At 36.6% G+C, this 27,569-nt stretch overlaps 1 protein-coding gene across 7 annotated transcripts in view; it reads right to left on the minus strand.

Annotated features, from left to right (window-relative positions):
- Nucleotides 1–27,569, minus strand: part of FERMT2 (fermitin family member 2) — an 89,699-nt gene that overhangs the window by 24,820 nt on the left and 37,310 nt on the right. For all 7 annotated transcript variants that reach the window (XM_032344254.1, XM_032344253.1, XM_032344252.1 and 4 more), the window contains one exon: nucleotides 2,183–2,317. In XM_032344254.1, coding sequence (XP_032200145.1) covers nucleotides 2,183–2,317 — 135 coding nt within the window. The remainder of the gene's footprint in view (nucleotides 1–2,182; nucleotides 2,318–27,569) is intronic.

The raw sequence follows: 27,569 nt of genomic DNA on the forward strand, positions 1-27,569 counted from the left end.
TACATTTTACATTCCTTCCAAGTCTCAGTTCAGTGACAATCCCAACTACCTTGTATTCCTGGTTGCCAAATTTACAACATATTTAAAGTAGAAAGTAGGTACGATGAAGTAACATACAGGAGCTCGCTCAACTATACAGAACAATAACAAAAACTGTTAAGGAGGAGAAAGAGAATTCAACAAGTACTACAGTCTTGAATCACCTACTACAAATATTAAAAACCTCATGTAACTTTACAATCTGCCTGATAACCTGGATACTATAGTCTCATACAATTTTTTTTAAAAGAGCACTCAAGGGGCGCCTGGGTGGCTCAGAGGGCTAAAGCCTCTGCCTTCGGCTCAGGTCATGATCCCAGGGTCCTGGGATCGAGCCCTGCATCGGGCTCTCTGCTCAGTGGGGAGCCTGCTTCCCCCTCTCTCTCTCTGCCTGCCCCTCTGCCTACTTGTGATCTCTGTCTGTAAAATAAATAAATAAACTCTTTAAAAAAATAAAAAAATAAAAGAGCGCTCAAGTATTTAATACATTTCAGAAAATTTCCCACCAAAATATCGCCTCATACCATACTTAATAAACAAATTTCAGGTGAATTAAAAATAACAAATGTTAATATTACAGATGAGTTAAAGTATGTAAATATGAAATAATTATAGAAAAGTGTAAAAAGGAAATATAGAGTAATTTTACTAATATTTGTGAAGATTTTCTTAACCAAGGATGAAGGCCCAAAACTATAAATAATGGATTTGACTACATAAAAACATAAAATTTTCATACAGTAAAAAAGACCACAAAATTAAAAACAAAATGCCAGTACAGGGAAAGTATCCAACTTATCAGAAGATGAGTTTATCGCTAAAACATTGGAACTTTTTGAATGCTTAATTCACAAACTCAACTCCCCAAACTATAAAATAAATATACCCTGTTTGGAATTGTTTTGTCTTCCGAATTCCTGGAACATTACTTTCTATAATTTTCATTTAGCATTTATATAGTATAAACATACTTTATAAATAAAGTAACTGTTTTTCAATTAGCCTAAAAACTTCTTATGAGCTAGGATTGACTTATTTTTTGGTATTTCCCAAATCCAATCAGTACATGAGTAAGGGTATAAAAGTTACAAGGTATGAGCTGTTAGATGTTCCTAACCTTACTGTGCCATTTCTTCAACCTTAAAAGGAGTATAATAACATAATCTGCAATGGGCTGTAGTGAGAATTAAGTGATTTCCACAAGTAAAATATGCTAAAGTGAATTTCCAGGAGTACAATGTGTAAAATGGGTATACAGTAAGCACTAAACTGTTTCCATTATCATCATTACCCCAGAATGTAAAAAACCAAGAACAAACTGAATTAGTTAAATTAGTTTACTTACTGACTGAGGAACCTATTTCCTAAGAAATGGATTTATAAATGTGTGGCTGAGACACATGGGAAACTGTAACGTCCAGTCCCTGTGTATGCCCAGGACAAAATAACCATGTCATCTAATTAATCATCTAACTACCCAAAAGACACTGCCTATGCTCCTGCTGGATGCCACATGCTAAGTCAGGTTCTGGTTAACAAAAATGTAAGAGACAGTTTCATCACGCCGGGACCTCACAATTTATTAGGTAAGAACATGCAATATAATGTAACACAGAGAAGTCTGGTGACTTAAGATAGAAGGATACCTAATTCAGGTTGGGGAGGTATTGGAAGGAAATGTGAGGAAGCTTCTTTAAGGGGCAAAACCTTAAAGGAAAAAGGTGAAAAGGGACCAGTATACACAAAGCAGAGATTTTAAGTAACCCACAGAAGTAATCATGTCTTAACTAAGTAATTGTGGTTTTCACAGAATACAGAAAAAAGGAACTAAATACTAAGAAAACTGTCCAATTTTTGCAATGCAAAAAACTGAGCCCAGTTAAAGTATTGATTGCCCCTTTCTGACTCTTCCTGAGCAGAGAACCAGCCTTCCTTTTTTATTGATGCAGCTATTAACACCTGACACAATGCTTTGTACATGACAGACCATAGTGGTGATTTCATGATGACTGAGGGGAAAAAGTGCTGAAAGAGAGTTTTTTAAAGTTGATCACTCTCTGGACCTATTTATACCATTTGTCAAAAAAACACAAACATAGAGACACATCCACAGTTAGGACACTATGCCTCTGCAAAGTCTTACCTGATCCAGGAGTGATAAGAGGCCCCTCTAATTCAAGGGCCTCATCTTCAGACTGGTCATCTAGCTTTTTCTTTTTTTTCTTAGTTGGATCTCTGGGTTTTTTCAAGAGAGAAAGTTCTTCAGGGTGTCTGATATCTGTTAAAACAAGAAGAAAGATTATTTTAGTAGCATAATGGAAAATTTAAGCACTTAACATCTGGAAAATTCATCTATTAATCCATTCCAATGCAAGAATTCATAGTTTTCTTCTATATATGTATGTGTTTGTTTTGCCAGACGTTAATGCCATGCAAAAGAATGAAGTATGGCACTTCTACAAATAATCTCCCGAAGTATTCAATACCGTCTAATGAATGTAGTAGCCTTGAAGTAGAGAGAGAACAATCTGCTAGGGTACAGAGAGAAAATATTAGAACTCATTTATATATTTGTTTAACTAAAACCATAAAAAAGTTAAGATTTATATCTTAGCCACAGCAACTAAGCAAGAAAAAGAAATAAAAACATACCAATTAGAAAGGAAAAAGTAAAACCGTCACTATTTGCAGATGACATGATACGATATATAGAAACTTAACTACTCCCTTCAAAAACCACTGGAACTAATAAACCAGTAAAACTCAGTTAAGTTGGAAGGTAAAACAAATTACTATACAAAACCTGTTGTGTTCTTTTTGGGGCATGTGGGTGGCTCAGTCAGTTAAGCATCTGCCTTCGGCTCAGGTCATGATATCCCTATCCCCCACTCATGTTCTCTCTCGCTCTCTCTCAAAAAAATAAAATCTTAAAAAAAAAAACCCCACCTGTTATATTTTTATACATAATAAATTATGCAAAACAGAAGTTGAGAAAACCAACCCCATTTACAACTACATCAAAAAAGTAAAATACCCAGGAATACATTTTTTTTAAACTTTTTTATTTAAGATTTTTCAAATTTATTTGACAGGGAGAGACGGCCAAAGAGGGAACACAAGCAAGGGGGAGTGGGAAAGGGAGAAGCAGGCTCTCCACCAAGCAGGGAGCCTGATGCAGGGCTCGATCCCAGGACCCCAGAATCATGACCTGAGCCAAAGGTAGATGCTTAACGACTGAGCCACCCAGGGGCCCCTGTTTTTTTTAAACTGTTTTAAAAAGACTTATTTATTTATAAGAGAGAGAGAGAGCGCGCGTGCGTATGCATGTGTGGGAACATGAGCATGGGGAAGGGCAGAGGGGGAGGAAGAAGGACAAGCAGACTCTGCGATGAGCACAGAGACCATTGCGGGGCTGGATCTCAAGACCCTGAGATCATGACCGAAGCCAAAACCAAGAGTCAGATGTTCTACTGAGCTACCAAGGCACCCTTCTAAGAATAAATTTAACCAAGGAAGTAAAAGACCTGTACTGTACACTGAACACTATAAGGAGTTGATGGAAAAAAAAATAAAGACAGAAATAAATGGAAAGATATTCCGTGTTTCCAGTTTGAAAGAACCAATATTAATAAAATGACTGTATTACCCAAAGCAATCTACAAGTTTAATGCAATCCCTATTGAAATTCTAATAATTCGGGCACCTGGGTGGCTCAGTGGGTTAAGCCGCTGCCTTTGGCTCAGGTCATGATCTCAGGGTCCTGGGATTGAGTCCCGCATCGGGCTCTCTGCTCAGCAGGGAGCCTGCTTCCTCCTCTCTCTCTGCCTGCCTCTCTGCCTACTTGTGATCTCTCTCTCTCTGTCAAATAAATAAATAAATAATCTTAAAAAAAAAAAAGAAATTCTAATAATTCTAATGATATTTTTCACAGAACTAGAACAAATAATTCTAAAATTTGTATGGAACCAAAGAAGACCCTGACCAGCCAAAACAATCCTGATAAAGAACAAAGTTGAAGGTATACACAGCTTGATTTTAAACTAAACTACAAAGCTGTAGTAATCAAAACTGTACAGTATTTGCATAAAAACACATACAAATCAATGGAAGAGAATAAAGAGCCTGAGAGTTCACATATACCTATGTGGTCAATTTATGACAAAGGAGCTAAAAATATACAATGGGAAAGGATGGTCTCCTCAGTAAATGATGCTGAGAAAACTGGACAGCTGTATTCAAAAGAATGAATCTGGACCATATACAAACTGACTCAAAATGAATTAAAGACTTGAATCTAAGACCTGAAAGCATAAAACTCCTAGAAGAAAACATGTGGTAAGTTCTTTGACATCAGTTTTAGAAAAAAAAATTTTTTTTGGATCTGACTCCAATGACAAGGGAAACAAAATAAACAAATGAGACCACATCAAACTAAAAAGCTTCTACACAGCAAAGAAAACCAACAGAATCAAAAGGCAACCCACTGAATAGAAGGTATATGCAAATCATATAACCAGTAACAGGTTAATATCCAAAATAAGTAAACAATTCATAGAACTCAGTAACAGGAAAGTAAACAATCCAATTAGAGGATCTGAAGACATTTTCCCAAAGAAGACACACAGAAGGCCAACAAACACATGAAGACGGTTCCAAATCACTAATCACCGGGGAAATGCAAATCAAAACCACAATGAAATTATCCTCTTACACCTGTCAGAATGACTATTATTAAAAAAATAGTGTTAGAATATGGAGAAAAGGGATATCTTTTTTTTTTAAAGGTTTTATTTAAACCTTTAAATAAAGGTTTAAATAACCTCAGAGAGAGAGAGCGAGCAAGCAAGTGCACAATTAGGCAGAGCAGAAGGCAAAGGAAGAAGGAGAAGCAGGCTTTCCACTGAGCAGGGAGCCCGATGTGGGGCTTGATCCCAGAACCCTGGGATCACGACCTGAGCTGAAGGTAGACACTTACCAACTGAGCCACCCAGGCTCCCCAGAAAAGGGAAATTTTGTGCACTGTTTAGCAATGTAAACTGGTGCATCCACTATGGAAAACAGTATGGAGATCGCTCAAAAACTTAAAACTAGAACTAAGATTATGATCTAACAGTTCCATTACTGGACATCTATCCAAAGGTAACAAAAACACTAATCCAAAAAGGCATATGTTTGTTGAGGCATTATTTGCAATAGCCAAGATATGGAAGCAACCTCAGGGTGCCCTGATAGATGAATGGATAAAGAAGATGGAGTATGCGCCTGGGTGACTCAGTGGGTTAAGCCTCGGCCTTCGGCTCAGGTCATGATCCCAGGGTGCTGGGATCGACCCCGCATCGGGCTCTCTGCTCAGCAGGGAGCCTGCTTCCTCTCTCTTTCTGCCTGCCTCTCTGCCTGCTTGTGATCTCTCCGTCCAATAAATAAATAAAATCTTAAAAAAAAAAAAAAAAAAAGATGTAGTGTGTACACACACAACACACACACACACACACACATTATTCAGCCACAAAAAAAAGAATGAATTCTTGCCATCCGCAGCAACATGGATGGACCCAGAGAATATAATGCTAAGTGAAATGAGTCAGAGAAAGACAAGTACCACAATTTTATTTGTGGAATGTTAAACAAAAACAAAAACAAAAACAAAAACATGAGGCATAGATACACAGAACAAACTGGTGTTCGCCAGCAGAGAAGGGAGTTGTGAGGAGGCAGGTGCAATGGTTAGACGGGGATCAAGAAGTACAAGTTCCAGGGCACCTGGGTGGCTCAGTGAGTTAAAGCCTCTGCCTTTGGCTCAGGTCATGATCCCAGGATCCTGGGATCAAGCCCCACATTGGGCTCTCTGCTCAGTGGGGAGCCTGCTTCCTTCTCTCTCTCTGCCTGCCTCTCTGCCTACTTGTAATCTCTGTCTGTCCAAAAAAAAAAAATCTGTTAAAAAAAAAAAGAAACCAGCAAATGTTTAAAAAAAAAAAAAAAGAAGAAGAAGAAGAAGAAGAAGTACAAGTTCCACATGCCTGGGTGGCTCTGCCCTTGGCTCAGGTCATGATTCCAGGGACCTGGGATGGAGTTCCACACAGGGCTTCCTTGCTTTTCCCTCTGCCTGTGGCTCCCCCTACTTGTGCACATGCACACGTTCTCTGTGTCTGACAAAAACCTTACAAAAAAAATTTTTTTAAGTACAAGTTCCCAGTTACAAAATAGATAAGCCACAGGGATGTGATATGCAGCCATGGGGAATATAGTCAATAATACTTTATTAATTCTGTATGGTGACAGACAGTAAGCAGAATGAATATGGTGGTCATTTTGCAATGTATATTAAGTATTGATTCACTATGCTGTACAGTTTATACTATTGTATGTCATTTATACCTCAATTTTTTTAAAAAAGCTTTAGACTATTCGGTATCCCTCATTCAACCTGTATGTTGTAAGTTATACATGATACATGAAGTAAATGTAAGTACTTTCATAACATTATCAAATCTCCAAGTTTTAATTGATTCAGTCTCTTCTGTTTTATATAAAATGACAAGTTTCTGTGTTTATCTTAATCATTTACATATGAAGAATCTGGTAAGAGGCAAAGGTGGCTCAGTTGGTTGGACGACTGCCTTCGGCTCAGGTCATGATCCCAGAATCCCGGGATCAAGTCCCACATCAGGCTCCCAGCTCCATGGGGAGTCTGCTTCGCTCTCTGACCTTCTCCTCGCTCATGCTCTCTCTGTCTCTCTCTCAAATAAATAAATAAAATCTTTAAAAAAAAATGTTAAGTAAAAGTAGCAAAAAGAATGAACAATGACCTATATGAAGAGCTATATAACATATTTAAATTACATACCATGTCCATGAATTGCAATAATTGTTAAGAAGTCAGTTTTCCCTAAATTGAGCTAAAGATTCAATAGAATCCAAGTTAAAATTCCAGCTTGCTCTTTTATACAAGATGACAAGCTGACTGTAAAATTCATGTGGAATGAAAATAAACCTAGAATAGTCCAAGCAATTTTTTAAAAGACGACTGAAGTTGGAGGACTTAGACTACTTGACATCACGTATATAGCTATAGCAATCGAGACAGTGCAATTAGGGGTGCCTGAGTGGCTCAGGTCATGATCTCAGGGTCCTGGGATTGAGCCCCACCTCGGGCTCTCTGCTCAGCAAGGAGCCTGGTTCCCCTCTCTCTCTCTGTCTGCCTCCCTACTTGTGATCTCTGTCTGACAAATAAATAAATAAATAAAATCTTAAGAAAAAAGTGCAATTATTAGCTAAATGGTAAGACATATATATATGAAGAGGACCTAGAAGCAGACCCAAATATAGGTGGTCAATTATTCTGGACAAAGGTGCCATGGCAATTCAAGAGGAAAGGAAAATCTTACCAATAAATGGTGCTAAATGAGAGATTCATAGATTTTTAAAAAACACATTAGCCCTTATGTAACATAATATACAAAAAAATAATTCTAAATGGATCATAGACCTAAAAGAAAGTATAAGTAGACAAAGATTTTTTACATAAAACACACTCCACAAAAAAACTATCCTTTATTAAAAAACAAATTAACAGGGACGCCTGGCTTAGTGGATTAAGCATAAGGGAAATGCAAGTTAAAACTATGAGAAAGTATTACATACTCATCAGAGTAGCCAACATCAGAAGGACTGATAACAGCTGATGTTGGTGAGGACGTGGAGGAGGAAATGGAACTCTCATACCCAGCCAGTGGAAATGGGAAATGAGACAGTTTTTGAAAAGTTTGGCAGTTTCTTATAAAGTTAAACATACAACTTCACCATTTTACTTCTACTTAATTTACTCAAGAAAATGAACAGCACCTAAGTAAAGAGCTTTACTCACAGAAGCCAAAACTAGAAATAACCCAAACTGATAAACCAAATGTGGTATTTTCGTATCAGTGGAATACTAATCATGATGGAACACAAGTCATCAGTAAATAGAAACGGATACATACAATAACGTGAATTTATCACAAAATCATTACGTTAAGTGGAATTAGAAAAGCATATTAAAAAAATAAAATAGAAAAAGAAAAGCGTATACACTATATAATTCTGTTCAAAAATTCCAGAAAATGACAAATCTGTAGTGTTCTGTAGTGACAGAACAAATAAATATGGTTGTCTGACTAAAGTTTGAGGGCTGAAAATTACTGGATCAGAGGGAGTTTTACAAGGAGCAGTTTGTGTCTTCAGAAGCTCACAGTTTCCCCTAGATTCAATCTAGTATTACAAACGCAGGAAGCTTTTTGTTTGTAGAGGACCTGAGAGCAGGACGGAGCAGACTGCTGTAGAGCTGCTGAGACCCGTTCTGAGGCTGAAGCACACAGTCAAACCAGCTGCAATTCAGATCACACAGCTCCACTACTTAGTAACTGGGAGTCTGGACAAGCTACTCTGCATGCCAGTGTCTTAGTTTTCTCATCCGTAAAATGAGAATAATAGTACCTCAGGAGGTTGTTGTGAGAATTAAATGATTAATATGGGTACTGTTCTCTAAACAAGGCCTGGCATGTAATAAGTACTTCATTAAGTACTAGATATTAATGTTTTTCTCTAATTAAAAAAATATGTGATTATGGTATAAATTTGGAAACTACAAAAGTATAAATAGTTAAGTCATTTAAAACCCATTCTTGAAAAATGGAATACGGCTATGTAAATAAGGGATTATGTTAATACATGTACAAATAGATGTACTTGGGGGGCAACTAAGTGGCTCAGTGGCTCACTGGGTTAAGCCTCTGCCTTTGGCTCAGGTCACGGTCTCAGGGTTCTGGGATCGAGCCCTGCATCGGGCTCTCTGCTCAGCAGGGAGCCAGCTTCCCCCTCTACCTCTGCCTGCCTCTCTGCCTACTTGTGATCTCTGTCTGTCAAATAAATAAATAAAATCTTTAAAAAATAAATAAAATTCTGTGTAAATGTAGCATAATTTAACCATTCTTCTAATAATGAACCCATTATAATGATTTTACAAACATCTATCCATGCACATATTTTTCCACATTTAATTTCTTCAAGAATTCACTGGAGTGGAATTACTAGATCAAAGGTCATAATAATTTTTAGACAAAAGTGGAGCAAGTTGGGCACATGTGTTTTTTAAAGCTTCACTTACTTGAAAAACAGTATGTTTATTTTCTTTAATTTACATTTCTTTATTTACTAGTGATGTACATCTCAAAAGTTTTTAAACATTCATATTTCCTTCACTAATTTTTCTATTGGGTTTGGGTTTCTTCTTTTTTTTTTTCTTATTAGGTTTCTTCAAGTCAAAGTTAATTTTCACGCAGAGTGCATGGTAGCAATCACTGCAAACCACACTGGAGTTTCTTTAAAAAAAAAAAAAAATTATCTTAGGGGTAGCTGGGTGGCTAGTCTGTTAAGCATCTCCCTTGGGTTCAGGTCGTGATCCCAGGGTCCTGGGATGGAAGCCCTGTGCCTGTCTCCCCACTCAGCAAGCAGTCTGCTTCTCCCTCCCCCTCTGCCCTTCCCCCTACTCATGCTCTTTCTCTTTCTCTTCAATCTGTCTCTTGAATACAATCTTCTTTTAAAAACCTATTTTATGTACACCTCAGCCCACGTTTAAAAAATAAGTCCAAAAAACCTTTTAATAACCGTATTTTTTTTCTGTTTTTCTGTTGGTTATTTGAATTTTACTACTATGAACACTCTGGTACAAGTCAGGTTTTTGTTTTGTCCTGTATTCTACAGGCTATTTTCTGGGGAATGTTTTTCAGAAATGCAAAAATGGAATTACCAGAAAAACTGTCCTGAAGAGACACGTTAACAGAGGACAGGTGATGTAACTGCTCTTTAATTATTAATAAATTTGAGGTATGTATATTTTAAGTACTAAGCAGCAGAAATCGCGTTAAAAATAAAATTCTTGCTCCTTAAATTGTCACTTTCTTAAAAAGCTTCCAGGGATGTCTGATTAAAAAAAAAAAAAAATTTAAAAGATTTATATATTTATCTGAGAGAGAGAGAGAGAGAAAACGAGCAGGGGGAGGGGTGCAGCAGAGGGAGACCAGGAGAAAATCCTAGGCAGACTCCATGGTAAACCCAGAGCCCAACGCAGGGCTCAATCCCAGAACCCTGAGATCATGACCTGAGCCAAAACCAGCTGGACACTTAACCAACTAAGACACCCAGGCACCCCTTGATTTCTTTTTAAAGTTAAAAATAGTATAGCATATTCTTTAACTAAAGTTCCCTAATTAAATCAAAGATTCTCTTCATTCTTGTATATTCTAGGTAAAAAGAAGTTAATCAACTTACCCTCAAATGTAATTTTTGAAGTTTAATTCATTAGGATTAACTGCTTTATGTAGATTAACGAAGTGTATTTTTTTGACCCATATTTAATTAGTAGAACTGAGCCATTATTTCCCAGTGTACTTTTTTTTTTAAAAGAAATTATTTATTTATTTGACAGAGAGAGGGGGGGAAGCAGGCTCCTTGCTGAACAGAGAGCCCAATGCGGGGTCGATCCCAGGACCCTGAGATCATGACCTGAGCCGAAAGCAGAGCCTTAACCACTCAGCTACCCAGGCACCCCTTTCCCAGTGTACTTTAAAAATAAACAAGATTTAACATTCTAAGAGACCTAATCACTTATGAGTTAAACTTTCAATCCTCAGTATACCCTCGCCTTTAAATGCCATTACTGCCAGGTTGGGAGATCCAAAAGGCATTACAAAATCCCAAGCTTCTGAATAATCACTACTTCAGTATCAAGTGTCAGGTAGGGTGGTTCAAACTATAGCATGTACTGGTACAGGGTGAAAAATCTAAACAAGTATAAAAGGACATATAATGAATCCCGCCTGAGATATAGGACATGCTTCTATCACAGTTCATCATAGGCAGGTTTAGTGGGAGAGGGGAAAGAAAGCATGTTTAATTTGAAAATCCATCCCAAATGTTTCTGGCATGTCCCTTCTGCTTGAGAATCACTATACTACATGATTCATCCTTTTGAGATTTTTGTTCCCCGGTCATTTCCTGTCCAGCTCACAAACCAGCTATTAATGTTATTATAAGAATGGATATTGCTAAGTGTAACTAGCTTTTGGGTCAGTCATAAGCATATAAAAAAGTTCTTAACCATAAGTGTCCAAGAGAATTGCTTGTGAAGTTAAAAATACTACTAAAAATATATACTTCAGTCATACCCCCATATACTCTAACTGACTCAGGGCTTCCAGCAGCTTGTTTTTATAAAAGCTCTAGTGATGGACGTTAACTAGATTTACTGTGGTGAACATTTCATAATGTATACATATATAAAATCATTATTTTATATACATGAAACTAATATGTCAATTATATCTCAAAAAAAAAAAAAGCTTCATAGGTAATTCTGATTCCAACTTCTTGTTGATAACTAGTAGCTTAAGGAAAGGGTAAGGGGGGTGGGGTGAGGGGAAGAATGACATCTTATTTCTCAAATGATAGGCAGTTCTACATTGGAACAGGGTAGCCACTGACTATACATGAAGCCCGTGAATAAGTTTTCATTTTATTACAACCAAAAAGTAAAGTAAACCTACACCTCCACATAAGACACTGATTATTTCATTCATACAGGAATTTAGGACTGATTTACTTACTGTGTTTTGTATCAAGAAAGAATTACATGGTGAATTTAGAAATCTGAATCAAATATAAAAGTGGGCCTGGTGAAGAGCAAAAATAATTAAAATTTATACTTAACTAAAATACACCTGGGCAACTATTTTTAAATGGATTTACCAAAATGCTGTGCTGTCTTTCATTCATACTAAATTTTATACTTCCTCTCTGTCAAATAAATAAAATATTTTTTTTAAAGATTTTATTTATTTATTTGACACAGAGAGAGAGCAAAAGTAGGCAGAGAGGCAGGCAGAGAGAGAGAGGAGGAAGCAGGCTCCCCGCTGAGCAGAGAGCCCGATGCGGGGCTCAATCCCAGGACCCTGAGCCGAAGGCAGAGGCTTAACCCACTGAGCCATCCAGGCGCCCCTAAATAAAATATTTTTAAAAATAAATAAATTCTGTCTAGAGAATTTCTTATTAAACATGTACACTGAACTTGTGCATTTATTTTCAATCCTCCCCAGAATGATACTAAATAAAGAAAAGAAAAAAAAAAATAGGAGAAAATAGCACATTAAAGGCAGAAAAATTTTGGGAGACAGAAGCCAGATTGGGAGAGTAGTAAATGACTTAACAAAAGGGAGAAAAATAAAATCAAGGTGTTTGCAAAAGGAAATACCAATGGGAAACACACTGACTCATAGTGCCAAACATCAAGCATGACCAAGCACTGAAAATTGACAAAACAAAACAAAACAAAAACAAATCCTGTCCCATACTGGATTAAACCCATCCCTTAGATGCATGCCCTTTAGGATCTCTTAGAGGACAATCTGAACAGGCCTAGGGAACAATCTTTTAGATACAGACATTTGATAAAGCTCACTTAATGTCTAAATACCCCAGAGAAGGATGACAAGTTAACCTCATTTAATGTAGGACTTCCTATTGGTATTTGTAATGCCCCATTATTAAATATATGAACAGACAGACAGTGACTGACAGACATTTGAGAAAGGACTCTGTGGCAGGGCTATAGTTCCAGAGGTAACACCTTAAAATTTCTGTCCCTGATTATACAATTATACACTAATCTAGGGACTGCTGTGAAGAGACTTTGCAAATGGAATTAAAGCTACTAATGATGTGATTTAAGGGAGATCTCTCTCCCCTGACTCTCTCCATGGGTCCAGTGTAATCATATGAGGCCTGCCAAACAGAAGACAGGAGAGGTCAGTATAGGAAAGATGAGACAGAAGGAGAGGTTAGACAGATGTGAAGAGTAGGAAGGACTGGACTTGCTACTGCTGTTTTTGAAGATGGAGGAAGGAATTTGGGAGGCCTCTAGAAACTAAGAATGACCTCTGGTAGACAAGCTAGGAGAAACCCTGGTCCTACAGCCATATGCAATCAAATTCTACCATGAAGAATTCTTTCTCAGAGCCTTCAGAAGGAATACAGCCTTGCTGACACCTTACTTTCAGCTTTGTAAGACTAACTAGAACACCCATCTGAGCCACACTGTGCCCAGACTTTTAAACTACATGAACAGTGACATAACAAATTTGTGTTGTTTTAAGCTGCTAAATTTATGGTAAAATCTGCTATGGCAGCAATGGAATGAACGCACAGAGTTTCTAACATGAAAAAGAAAAACGACGTGGGGAGCCAGCAATACTACAAGAAACAGAAGAACAAAAAACAAAACCTTCTTAAAAACAATTCTCAGAAAGATGATGACATCTATGACAGATGAATAGGATGTTATAAAGAATAACCAGAGATTAACAAAGAGATCGTTGGAGATACAGTGGAAACAGTTCTAAGGAATGCCTGGCTCAGTTGGTAAAGCACATGACTCTTGATCTTGGGTTCTAAGTTCAAGACCCACACTGGGTGTGGAGATTACTTAGAAACCTTTTTTTTTAAAAAAACCTTAAACAAAACAAAACAAAACAGGGGCACCTGGGCTCAGGTCATGATCCCAGTGTCCTGGGATCGAGCCCTACATCAGGCTCCCTAGCCTGCTTCCCCTCCTCGCCCTCTCTGTCTGCCTTTCTGCCTGCTTGTGTGATCTCTCTCTCTGTCAAATAAATAAATAAAATAAAAAATCTTTTAAAAAATCAAGGGCAAAAATTAAACAAAACAAAAACAGTTCTTGGGCCACCTGGGTGGCCTCTGTTGTTGGGCGTCTTGCCTTCAACTCAGGTCACGATTCCAGTGTCCTAGGATCAAGCCCCATGTTGTTGTATCATCAGGCTCCCTGCTGATCAGGGAGCTTCTCCTCGCTTCCCCCTCACCAGTTCTCCCCTACTTGTGTTCCCTGTCTTTCTCTGTCAAATAAATAAAATCTTAAAAAAAAAAAAAAAAGTTCTAAGAGGGAAATATACAGTATTATATAGGCCTATATCAAGCAACAAAAAAGGTCAAAGGAACAAGCTAATCTCATACATAAAGGAACTAGAAAAAGAATGAAGCCCAAGGTAAATACAAAGAGGAAAATAATAAAAGTTAGAGCAGAAATAACTGACAGAGACCAAAAAAACCAAAACAGAACAAAGATAAAAGAAATGAAGAGGTGGTTCTATGAAAAGACAAACAAAATTGATAAACACTTAGAAAGACTCATCACAAAAAAAACAAAAAGAGAGAGAGAAAGGACCCAAATAAAGGAAATCAGAAACAAAAGAGAAGTAAAAACTGACCTCACGGAAATAAAGGATTCAAGAGAATACTATGAAAAATGATATATCAACAAACTGAACAACCTAGAAAAAAGCAAATTTCTAGAAAAATATTATCTTCTAAAACTGAATCAGGAATAGAAAATCTGAGTAGACTACTCATAACTAAATAGGTAATCAAAAACTTACCAAAGTCCAGGACCAGATGGATTCATGAGTGAATTCTATATTTAGAGTTCACACCTATTCTCCTCCAAGTATTCCAAAAACATAAGAGAAAGGAAAGGTTCCAAACATGTATCATGAGACCAGCATTATCCAGCTACAAAAACCAGAAAAAGATACAACAAAAAGAAGAAAACTACAAACTAACATCTCTGATGAATGGATGCAAAAATCCTGAAGAAAATCTTAGTAAATCACTTTCAACAATACATTAAAAACATCATTCACCACAATCAAGTGGGATTTATTCTGGGGATGCAAGGATGATTCAACATTCACAAATCAACACGATACACCTTATCAACAAAATGAAGGATAAAAGTTACATAATCATTTCAATTGATGCAGAAAAAACATTTGATAAAATTCAACACCGATTCCTGAAAGATTCTCAAAAAAGTGGGTGTAGACAGAACATACCCCAACATAATAAAGGCCAACTATGAAAAACCCATAACTAATAGTATACTCAGTGGTAAAAAACTGAGAGCTTTGCTTCTAAGATCAGGAACAAGATATTCAACATAGTACTGCAAGTACTAGAAACAACAATCACAAATAAGAAGCATCCATATTGGTAAAGAAAAAGTTAAACTGTCACTATTTACAGATGACATGATTCTATACATAAAAAATCCTAATGACTTTGCCAAATAACTACCAGAAGCAGATAGTAAAATTACAGGATATAAAATAACCAGAATCAGTAGCATTTCTATATACTAGTAACAAAGTAACAGAAAGAGAAACAATGGACAGTTATTAAGAAAACTCTGCTTATAATTGCACCAAAAAGAACAAAATACCCAAGAATAAACTTATGAGGAAAAAGACCTGTACTATAAAACAGATGAAAGAAACTGAAGACACAAACAAATGGAAAGATATTCCATGCTCATGGGTTAGAAGTTATACTGCTAAAATGCCCATACTACCCAAAGCAAACTACGGATTCAATGCAATCTCTATCAAAATACTAACATCATTTCCACAAAAATGGGACAAATAATACTAAAATTTTTATTTAACTACAAAAGACCCTGAATAGCCAAAGCAATCTTGAGAAAGGAAAACAAAGCTAAAGGAATCACAATTCCTCAGTTCAAAATATACTATTATAAAGCTCTAGTAATCAAAACATAAAGATAGCATAAAAATGGCATAAAAATAGAGGCATTGGCATAAAAATAGATGCACTGATTAATGGAACAAATAGAGCTCAGAAATAAACCCATGCTTATATGGTCAATTAATTTTGACAATGGAAGCAAAAAAATATAAACAAAAATAAATGTATATGGAAAAGACAGTCCCTTCAATAAATGGGCCAGGAAAACTGGACAGCTACATGAAAAAAATAATGAAACTGGATTACTTTCTAACACCGTATACAAAAATGAACTCAAAATGGATTAAAGACTTAAACATAAGACCTGAAACCATAAAAACTCTAGAAGAGATCACAGGCATTCTCTAACAGTGACCATAGCAACATTTTTCTATGTCTCCTGAGGCAAGGGAGACAAAAGCAAAAATAAACTGAGACTATACCAAAATAAAAAGCAACTGCATAGTAAAGAAAACCATCAACAAAAGGCCACCTACAGAATGGAAGAAGATATTTGCAAATGATATATCCAATAAGGGGTTAATATCCAATATATATAAAGAACTCATACAACTCAACATCAAAAAACAATCCAATTAAAAAATGGGCAGAGAACCCTAACAGATATTTTCCCAAAATTCAGATAGCCAAAAGACACATGGAAAGATGCTCAATACCACTAATTTCAGGAAAATGAAAATCAAAATCACAGTGAGATACCACCTAACACCTGGTCAGAACAGCTAAAATCAAAAAGACAAATAACAAGTGTTAGCAAGGCTGTGGAGAACAAGGAATCCTCGTGTACTTTTGGTCGGAATGTAAATCAGTACACCCACTACAGAAATCAGTATGGCGTTTCCTGCAAAAATAACAGAACTACCATATGATCCAGTAATTCCACTACTGGGTACTTACCCAAAGAAAATGAAAACATAAATTCAAAAAGATACATGCACCACTGTTTATTAGGAGCATCATTTGCAATAGCCAAGATATGGAAGCAATCGGTTTCCAGTGATAGATGAATGGATAGGAAATGTGGAGTGTGCACGGGTGCACACGTATACAAATGTTATGCAGCCATAAAAAGGAAGAAATCTTCTATTTGCAATAACATGGATGGACCTAGAGGGTACTATGCTCAGTGAAATGAGACTGAGAAAGACAAAAACTATATAATATCACTCATATGTGGAATCTAAAAAAACAAACAAACAAGAAGAATTAACAAAAAGCAGAATCCGATCTATAAATACAAAGAACTGATGGTTGCTGGAGGTGAGGGGTTTGAGGGGGGATGGACAAAACGGGTGAAAAGGAATAGGAGATACAGGCTTCCAGTTATGTGGATGAATACTAAGTTGTGGGAATAAAAGGCAGTGTAGAAATATAGTCAACTCTAAGTTGTACACCTGAAACTAATGTAATATTGTATCGACTATAATAATAATAAAAAAAAGATCTTGGATATTAACAATGGGGAGAGAGGGTCTTTTTTTTTTTTTTTTTTAAGATTTTATTTATTTGAGAAGGAGAGAGAGAATGAGCAGGGGGAGGGGCAGAGGGAGAAGCAGGCTCTCTGTTGAGCAGGGAATCCACCATAAGGCTCAATCCCAGGACCCTGGGATCATGATCTGAACCAAAGGCAGATGCCTAACTGGCTGAACCACCTAGGCACTCCCCTCCAATCCCCCTTTTTGAAGAATTTATTTATGTATTAAAGAGAGAGAGAAAGAAGAGTCCTTTTTCTTCAATTTCTTTTTTTCTTTTTGGTTGAGGTTTGAATTTATATAAAATCCACAAATATCAAATGTATTCATCAATACTTGGGTAACAAACCTCCAGATAAAAATACAGAACGATGGAAATTTAAATTTGATAACCACAATAAAAAAATCCAATGGAGACATTAAGTCAGGTAAAAGGACCAATCCAACAACAACATCTGACTAATTACTAGTTATGGAGAGAACAGAGAAAACAGAAGTGAAGAATTAGGGCATATTACCATGAAATTTCAACATGGTAGGGAAAAGAAAAGATCCTGAAACTAATTTTCAAAGGAAAAAAGCAGCCTACAAAAGGATGAAAACAAAATTAACAACACTATCAGGGGGCGCCTGGGTGGCTCAGTCACTGAGCCTCTGCCTTTGGCTTGGGTCCGGATCCCAGAGTCCTGGGATTGAACCTCACACCAGGCTCTCTGCTCAGCGAGAGGCCTGCTTCTCCCTCCCCCACTCCCTCTGCTTGGTTCCCTATGTCTTCGTCAAATAAATAAAATCTTAAAAAAAATTAAAAAAACACAACACTATCAGGACTATTCATAGCAATGCTGGAAGCAAAAACGCTATGTAACAATGACTTCCCAATTTTGAGGAAAAATAATTTTCAACCCAACAATTCTATCAAAGGACAAAATGGTAACACCTCAAAAATTTCTATCTCATTCACCTTTTTCCTACTATGCTGATGAAGGATCTAGTCCACCAAAATAAGTGAGCAAATCAATACTGGAAAATGCAAGGATCAAATAGGAGACAGGAGAAGACATTTTGCTTGGACAATAATGAAGGGCTGTCCTGGAGCTACAACTATACAGCTTAGCCTAGAAAGCATCCACTTCAGACCAGAGCAGGAGGATGGAGGGGCTTCAGACTGTCTAGGAATAAAAAAAGGGGGCAGGGAGGAGATTACTACAGAGAATGCAGAAGAATCAGCACTGGATATAGGTTGAAAACTAAGTAAATGATAAACAATTACGCATATGAGATGATAAAGTATAAATCTTGGTTCACCAAGTAAAAAGATTAACTTTATTGAAATAATGTAAACAATAATTATTTAGTCAAATATTTTAATAATTATAAGAAGAGGGAAAAGAAACATTTGGGTAAAAAGCAATGAGCACATATCTAAAACTAATAAATAAAAGTACATTATTTGGAATTCTGGAAATAAAAGTCAAACAAAATAGTGGGAAATGGAACTAATGTGATTAAGAGCTGGGGAGAAAGAGGGCAGAAAAGTGGTTTTTTAATGTTTTAGGTCCCTCTTTTTTTCAAGTTTTAAATTCCAGTTACTTAACATGAGGTGTAATAGTTTCAGGTGTAGAATTTAGAGATTCATCACTTACATACAACACCCAGTGCTCGTCACAAGTGCCCTCCTTGATGCCCATCACCTATTTAACTCCCCCCACACCCTATGTCATAAGCTGCCCTCCCTTTTCAAAGATCTGTTTATTTAATAGAGAGAGTACATGAGAGCAAGGTGGGAGGAGAGGGGCAGAGGTAGGAGAGAGAGAATCTCAAGCAGATTCCCCACTGAACATGGAGCCCGATGCAGGGCTCGATTCCACAACCCTGAGATCATGGCCAAAATCAAGAGGTGGGCATTTAACCAACTGAGCCACTCAGGCACCACCCCCTCTTTTTAAAAGATTTTATTTATCTGAGGGACACCTGGGTGGCTCAGTTAAGCATCTGCCTTTGGCTGTGGTCATGATCTAAGACTGGGGATCGAGCCCCAGATTGTGCTTCCTGTCCAGCAGGGAGCCTGCTTCTCTCTCTCCCTCTGCTGCTTCCCCTGCTTGTGCTCTCTGTCAGGTAAATAAATAAAACCTTTTTAAAAAACAAAACAAAACAAAACAAAAAAGAAAGATTTTATTTGAGAGAGAGCATGCATAAGTGGGGGTGGAGGAAGGGGAGAGGGACAAGCAGACTCCTGTTGAGCATGGACATCCCCACCCCCACCGCAGGGCTTGATCCTGGGATCCCGAGATCTTGACCTGAGCCAAAGAAGTTAGATGCTCAACCAACTAAGCCACCCAGGTGCCCCTGTCATAAGCCCTTTTAACTCTGCATCTGCTGCTCTGATTTTTAAAAAATTCAAAATCTTGGTGCTTACTCTATGAAGTATGTATTATAAGGAACAAGATGAATAGAAGAAGCTGCTGAACAGTCTAGGGGAGAGATGGTAGTGATGTGGTCTATTACAGTAGTGGGGATGGCAGAGACAGAAAGATGTGCAAAGATTTAAGATCTGTCCAAGAGCCAAAATAACACTTCTAGGTGATGAGATGAGACGAATAGGTGAGAAAGACAGTGGTGCTAAGGATGAATGACGCCCAAGTTTCTGGTATGTTTATCTGGGATAGTGGTGTTTTTTACTACTGTGGAGACTTCTGAGGGTCAGTGTGGAGAAGTACAGAGATTTCAGAAGGAATAGCATTAGCTATGTTCTGAACATACTTAACTTAAAATTTCTGTGGGAGGAAACTGTTATTAAATACAATGAGCAAATGATGGCTTTCTAGAGAGGTATAATGCTGGAAGAAAATAAAGAATGAAAGGTCTCAAATAAAATGGGAGTAATAGGAACTTTATTTACCCTCCTGCTTTATTTGAACAGTAAGGAGGGGGAAAATCACTTTTCAGACATTAGACAACAAGGAGGCACAGGACAGAAGAGAAAAAACAAAACAACACAAAACAAAACCAAATTACTGCTCCTTAGCAGTAATTCAGGGCAGGGAAGGGGCACACAGAGCCAGGAATTCAGGGAGGCCAAGACACATAATTTGTGAGTCAGAATACTAAAGAAAAGGGAAAACCAGGGAGAGAACACTGAAGAGCTGCTGTTACCCACTGAAGTCTGTCTGAATACTGATCTGTGTATTTATATGGGGTTAAGGCCTCCTGAAACAGGGTATTGAAAAGAATCCTCAGAAGAGGTCCAGAGCTAATGGTGGCTCTGGACCTACCCTAAATAAGGTTAAAAGTATCAAAAGGGCCCAAATGATTCCAAGTAATTTAACTTTTTTTAAAAAAAGATTTTATTTATTTATTTGACAGAGAGAGAGATCACAAGTAGGCAGAGAGGCAGGGAGAGAGAGGGGGAGGCAGGCTCCCAGCTGAGCAGAGAGCCCAACGCAGGGCTCGCTCCTAGGACCCTGAAACCATGACCTGAGCCAAAGGAAGAGGCCTAACTCACTGAGCCACCCAGGCGCCCCAATAGTTTAACTATTGACTCCCCCACCCCAAAAAAGAAAGCAAGCCAACACTACTTAAAAGGAATACAAAAAGATACCCAGCCACCAAAATATATAATTTTGGCATTTGATCAAACACTACCAGATATAAAAGAGGCAGGAAAATACAACCCGTTACCAACATTAAGGGGAAAAAATAAAGTAACTATCTATGTATCTAAAGTAACTATCTATGATGATAGAATCAATAATCAAAGATATTAAAACAGCTATCAGAAATATATTCTATATAATAGAGGAAAGCATAAACATAATGAGAAAAATGAAAGATTTCTAGATTTTTTTAAACATATATATATATATTTTTATTTAACAGAGAGAAATCACAAGTAGATGGAGAGGCAGGCAGAGAAAGAGAGAGAGAGGGAAGCAGGCTCCCTGCTGAGCAGAGAGCCCGATGCAGGACTCGATCCCAGGACCCTGAGATCACGACCCGAGCCGAAGGCAGCGGCTTAACCCACTGAGCCACCCAGGCGCCCCGATTTCCAAATTTTTTTAAAGGCCAAAATCAAACTTCTGGTCATGAAAATACATATGAAATGAAAACTACACTGGATGGGGTTGACAGGAGATTAGCAAGGTATCAGTGAACATGAAGATAAAAATGGGCACTATCCAAAATGAAAATACAGAGAATGAAGACTCGGGAAAAAAGGAATAAACAATAATAATCACCCTAACATACATGAAACTAGAGTCCCGCAAAGGATGGGAGTTGTGGGAACGGACACTAAAAATTATTTGAAGAACTGATAAACTATCCACGTTTTGGGCACCCTGGGTGGCTAAGTCCGTTAAGCATCCAACTCTTGATCTCAGCGTCGTGAGTTCAAGCACCATGTCAGGCTCCAATTGGATATGGAGCCTACAAAAAAAAAAAAAAAGAAAGAAAGAAAGAAAGAAAGAAAGAAAGAAAGAAACATTAAGCTATCCAAGTTTGATGAAAACCATAAACCCACAGATCTAAGAAATGCAATGAACCTAGAATAAAACAAACCTAAAGAAAACTATGCCAGGACCATAAAATTAAATTGCTTAAAAAAAAAACAACAAAAAAAAAACTGAGTAAGAATAAATTCCTGAAAGACTAACAGAGAAAGCACACAGAAGAAAAAATAAAATAATAATAAAAGACTTCTCAGAAATTACATGAACCAGAAGACAACAGAAAGACATGTGAAAATTACTGGAGGGGAACAAATTTAGGATTTTTTACCCAGCTGCAATATCTTATAAAAATGAAGACAAAAATCGAGACTTCTGTAGACAAAGAAAAGGTGAAAAGTATCACCCGCAGACCTGAACTATAATTGGGTTATATAAAGTTTTTCAGATAGAAGAAAAAGGATACCAAATGAAAAGTATTCTCAAAGACCATTAAAAAATGGTAAATGTGTGAGCAATTAAAAAGACCACTTTTCTGGGGCACACATCCAACTCTTGGTTTTGGCTCAGGTCATGAGACTGAGCCTCAAGTCAGGCTCTGCACTCAGCATGGAGTCAATCTGAGATTCTTTCCCTCTTTCTCTGCCCTTCCCCTTCTGCTTGCACATGCACACACTCTGTCAAATAAAATCTTAAAAAAAATTTCCTTACTTTCTACTACTTTGAAAAGACAATTATTGCTTCACAGGAAAAGAACAATATATGGTGACTTTCACAATATGTGGAAGTAAAATATATGATAGTACCAAAAAGGAAAGGAAAGGGGATATAGAACTTATTACTCAAAGATTATTATACTTTGTACATGTAATGCTATACTATTTGAGCATTTGTTGTGGTTAAGTTAGTCATATACTATAAATTCTAGAATATTAAAAGGCAAAAAAAAAAAAAAGCAGTAAAATCTACTAAAGTCATGGGTAGAAATAAATATAACTTTAACAAACCCCTGTCCATCAAAACAAAACAAAAAAATAAAACATGTAGAAATTTAAAAATAAAATACTGTAAGTAAAACAAATACACATGGCAGACTTAAACCTAACCACAGTGATAATCACATTAAATATAAATGGCCTAAAGAGTTTATAAAAGGGCAGGGATTGTCAGAATAAATGGAAAAAGCAAGTTCTAGCTATACGTTGTTTACAAGAAACCTAATTTAAAGCCATAAATTAAAAGAAACAGGATAATAAAAAATACTAATACCAACCAAAAGATAGCTGCAGCACTTTTTAAATACAGACAAGGTATATTTCAAAGCGAATATTATCAGAAATACAGGTCATTTCATTGTTAACAGAGAAAATTCATAAAGAAGACAAAACAATTTTAAATGTGTGCGTACACTAATACCTTTTTCCATTTGTTTTTTGTTTTTGTTTTAAAATATTTTATTTATTTATTTGACAGAGATCACAAGTAGGCAGAGAGGCAGGCAGAGAAAGAGGGGGAAAGCGGGCTCCCTGCTGAGCAGAGAGCCCAATGCGGGGCTCGATCCCAGGACCCTGAGTTCAAGACCTGTGCTGAAGGCAGAGGCTCAACACACTGAGCCATCCAGGCGCCCCTGGATGTGAAAGGAGCAAGAACAAACCAACTATTATAGATGAAGACTGCAACATCCCTTTGTTTTTCAACCAACTTTGCCTGTCATTTTATAAAGCATCGCCACCCAATGATAATATACATTCTTTCCACATGCACACAGAAAGTTTCCTGTTTGGGGATAAGCCTCACTTAACAATGATATGTTAATCTTTTATTACTAGGCCCGATTTAAAATTTTGTTAATGATTTTTATGTCTATGAATAAAAATCATAAAAGAGATCATAAACTTGTCTTTCTTCATCAAAATTAAAATTTATGTTCTTCAAAAAAACTTAAAAATTAAAAAATAAACCACAGTGAAAAAGTACTTGCAAAACATAAATCCAATAAATTTTCTATATCCAGAATACCTTAAAAAGTGCTTACAGTTCAGTAAGATGACAACAACATAATTTTTTTTCTTTTAAAAAGGGGAGGCAGGGACGCCTGGGTGGCTCAGTTGTTAAGCAGCTGCCTTCAGCTCAGGTCATGATCCCAGCATCCTGGGATGGAGTCCCGCATCGGGCTCCTTGCTCAGCGGGGAGCCTGCTTCTCCCTCTGCCTCTGCCTCTGCCTGCCATTCTCTCTGCCTGTGCTCGCTCTCTCCCCCTCTCTCTCTCTGATAAATAAAATCTTAAAATAAATAAACAAATAAAAAGGGGAGGCAAAGGATTTAAACAGATACTTTACCAAAAAAATATGTATGAGTAAGCATGTAAAAAGATCCTCAACATCACTAGTCTTTAGCATAATACAAATTAAAGTCACCAGCACTTACTACTCTACATCCACTGGAACAGCTAAAACTAGAAAATGCTGCTAGAAGTTTTAAGCAATTCTTCATTTCTTTTTCACCTTTGTCATTATAGAAAAAGTAATCATCATTACTCCTAAAACAAGCCCTTGCATTAGAATCTCTATGTATAAATTAGGCTACCAAAATGAAATTACTCAAATTTTTAAAAAAATGTTTTTAAACACAACTGAATTTGAGTTAGAGTTCTGTTCCACTACTACTGTCTACTACTATCCACTACTACTATCCCTACCAAATAGAGAACTTTGTTAGAACAGAAAGGAAAAAGTATGAACGAATTAGTATTGGTCAAGACTCAAATTGTTTATGTACTGATGATATGAAATGGCAGCATAGTGCCTCTATGTAATTATCAGTTAAACTTTGGGAGAATTTTCATTTCTTCTTAATAAGGCTCTACACCTCCAAACACATGTTACATCAAAGAGCTTAAAGTACTTGTGCCTAGCCAAAAGTGGTTCTTTCAAAAAAAAAAAAAAAAAGAGGAAGTATAACTAAAAACCTCACTTAATCATTACATAAAAGTACTTTCTTTAAGTTAAATTTTAAAAGAAAGCCAATATCATTTTTACTAAATAAAACACTTGAAAGCCAATCTGCCAAAACTCACATAAGAAATAATCTGAAGAGACCTCTATTAATGAAATTGAATCAATAATTAATAACCTTGCAAAACAGAAAGCACTAGGGCCAGACTGGTTTACTGGTGAATTCTACCAAACACCTTTCTGGTTCTATTGAGATACTGAGATACCTTTATACAATTAAGATATATAGCATAGTAACTTGACTTATGTACACTCTGAAGTAACCACCACAGTAAGGTAACAACTACTCTTTAATATAAGTAAACACACACATGCGCACACACAATATCTTTGTGACTAGAACTCTTAACTTTCCAAGATGCCATACCAGCATTAACTATAGTCTTCATGACATTCATCACATTCCCAGTACTTACTTATCTTACAACGAAAGTGTGTACCTTTGACCACTTTCATCCAATTCCCCCCACTCTCCATCTTCTGCCTCTGGTAACCACAAAAATGATCTTATAGCTTTTTTGTTTTTGTTTTGGGTTCCACATATAACCAAGATTATACAGTATTTTTCTCAGACTTTTCTTCATTTAGCATAATGCCTTCAAGGTCCATAGTGTTGTCACAAATAGCAGGATTTCCTTCTTTTTTATGGTTGAATAATATCTGTGTGTGTGTATCACAACTTTTTTATCCATTCATCCGTCAGTGAATACTTACACTTTTCCTTGTCCTGGCCATTGCAAATAATGCTGCGATGAACACGGGGATGCAGATATCTCTTCACAACAGTGGTTTCATTTCCTTCAGTTATATTCCAAAAGTAGAATTGCTGGGTTGTATGGTAGTTCTATTTTTAATTTTCTGAGGAATTTCCATACAGTTTCCATTGTGGCTGGGTTCCTTTTTCTCCATATCCTTGCCAGTATTTATCTGTCTTTTTGACAACAGCCATTCTAACAGGTATGAGGTGACACTGTGGTTTTGGTTTGTATTTCTCTAATGATTAGTGATACTGAACACTTTTTCATGTATCTGTTGACTATCTGTATATCTTCTTTGGGAAAATGTCTATTCAGGTCCTTTACCCATTTTTAATTGGATTTTTGTTTGTTTTTTCTACTAAATTGTATGGGGTCTTTCTATATTTTAGATATTTACCCCTTCTCAGTTACAGGATTTGTAAGTATTTTTTCTTATCCAGAGATTTTCATTCTGCTGACTCTTCCTTTGCTGTGCAGAAATTTCTTGGTTTGATACAATCCTACTTATTTATATTTGCTTGTGTTTTATGTGTTATAACCAGAACACATAAAACACACATGGGTCAGGACCCATGTCAAGGAGCTTTTTTCCTATCTAACAAACACTTAAGGAAGAAATTATATTAATTCTCTAAAATCTCTTTTGGAAGATAAAGTGGAGGGAATACTTCCTAATTCATTCCATGAAGCCAGCATTACTCTAATACCAAAATCAAAAGCTTTATAAAAAAAACTACAGACCAATATTATGCAAAATCTTCAAAGTATTAGCAAATAGACTTCAACAATGCATAAAAAGAATCACACACCGTGACCAAGTGAGATTTATGACAACTATACAAGGGTGGTTCAAGATCCAAAAATCAACATAATCCATCTCATCAAAAGACTAAACAACGGGGCGCCTGGGTGGCTCAGTGGGTTAAGCCGCTGCCTTCGGCTCAGGTCATGATCTCAGGGTCCTGGGATCGAGTCCCGCATCGGGCTCTCTGCTCAGCAGGGAGCCTGCTTCCTCCTCTCTCTCTCTCTGCCTACTTGTGATCTCTCTCTGTCAAATAAATAAATAAAATCTTTAAAAAAAAAAAAAAAAAAAAAAAAAAAAAAGACTAAACAAAAAAGACTAAAGAAAACTCACATGATCACATCAAAAGATATAAATAAAGCATGACAAAATCCAATTTCAAGTTCATGATTAAGAACTCAGTAAGCTAGCAAGCATTCTCAGCTTGATAAAAAATACTTACAAACACCCCCACCAAAAACCCTACAAAACCCTTTAGCAAAGGACATACTTAACAATGATAAACTTGAAGCTTTCCCACTAAGATCAAGAACAACACAAGGATGTCCTCTCTTACCACGACTACTAGCTAATGCAGTAAGACAAGAAAAGAAAAGAAAAAGTATATAGATTGGGAAGGAAGAAGATGGTCTTCATTCACAAATATACTCATCATTCCTACAGAAAATTCAGAAGAATCAACAAAAACTCCCCTAACAAATAATTATAGGAAGGTTGCAGGATACATAGTAAATTTATAAAAGTATATTACTTTCCAATATTCCAGCAATGAACAAGTGGAATTTGAAATATAATACACAATACTGCTTCCATTAACACATAAAAAGAAATACTTAAATATAAATCTAACAAATATGTATAAGATCTTAATGAGGAAAACTATAAAACTGTGAAGAAAGAATCAAAAAATAAATGCAGAGATGTTCCACATTCAAGTATATGAAAATTCAATATTGTTAAGATATCAGTTCTTCTCAATTTAATCTACAGATTCAGTGTAATCAAAATCCCAGCAAGTTATTTTATGGATACCAACAAACTAATTCTAAGGTTTATATGGAAAGGTAAAAGACCCAGAATAGCCAAATCATACTGAAGGAGAAAATCAAAGTTGAAGGACTGATGATACATGACCTCAAGACTTATATAAGCTATCAAAATCAAGACAGGGTGCTACTGGAAAAAAAACAAAAACAAAAACAAACAGATCAATGGAACAGAATGTAGTACCCAGAAATAAACCAATATAAGTGCAGTCAAGTGATCTTTGACAAAAGAACAAAGGCAATATAACAAAAGATAATTTTTAAATATATGATGCTAGAACAACTGCACATCCCATGCAAAAAAAGCAATCTAGACCCAGGCCTTACAAGCTTCACAAAAATTAACTCAAAA

The sequence above is a fragment of the Mustela erminea genome, chromosome 5 (genome assembly GCF_009829155.1).
Source record: "Mustela erminea isolate mMusErm1 chromosome 5, mMusErm1.Pri, whole genome shotgun sequence".
In the NCBI taxonomy this organism is placed as follows: domain Eukaryota; kingdom Metazoa; phylum Chordata; class Mammalia; order Carnivora; family Mustelidae; genus Mustela; species Mustela erminea.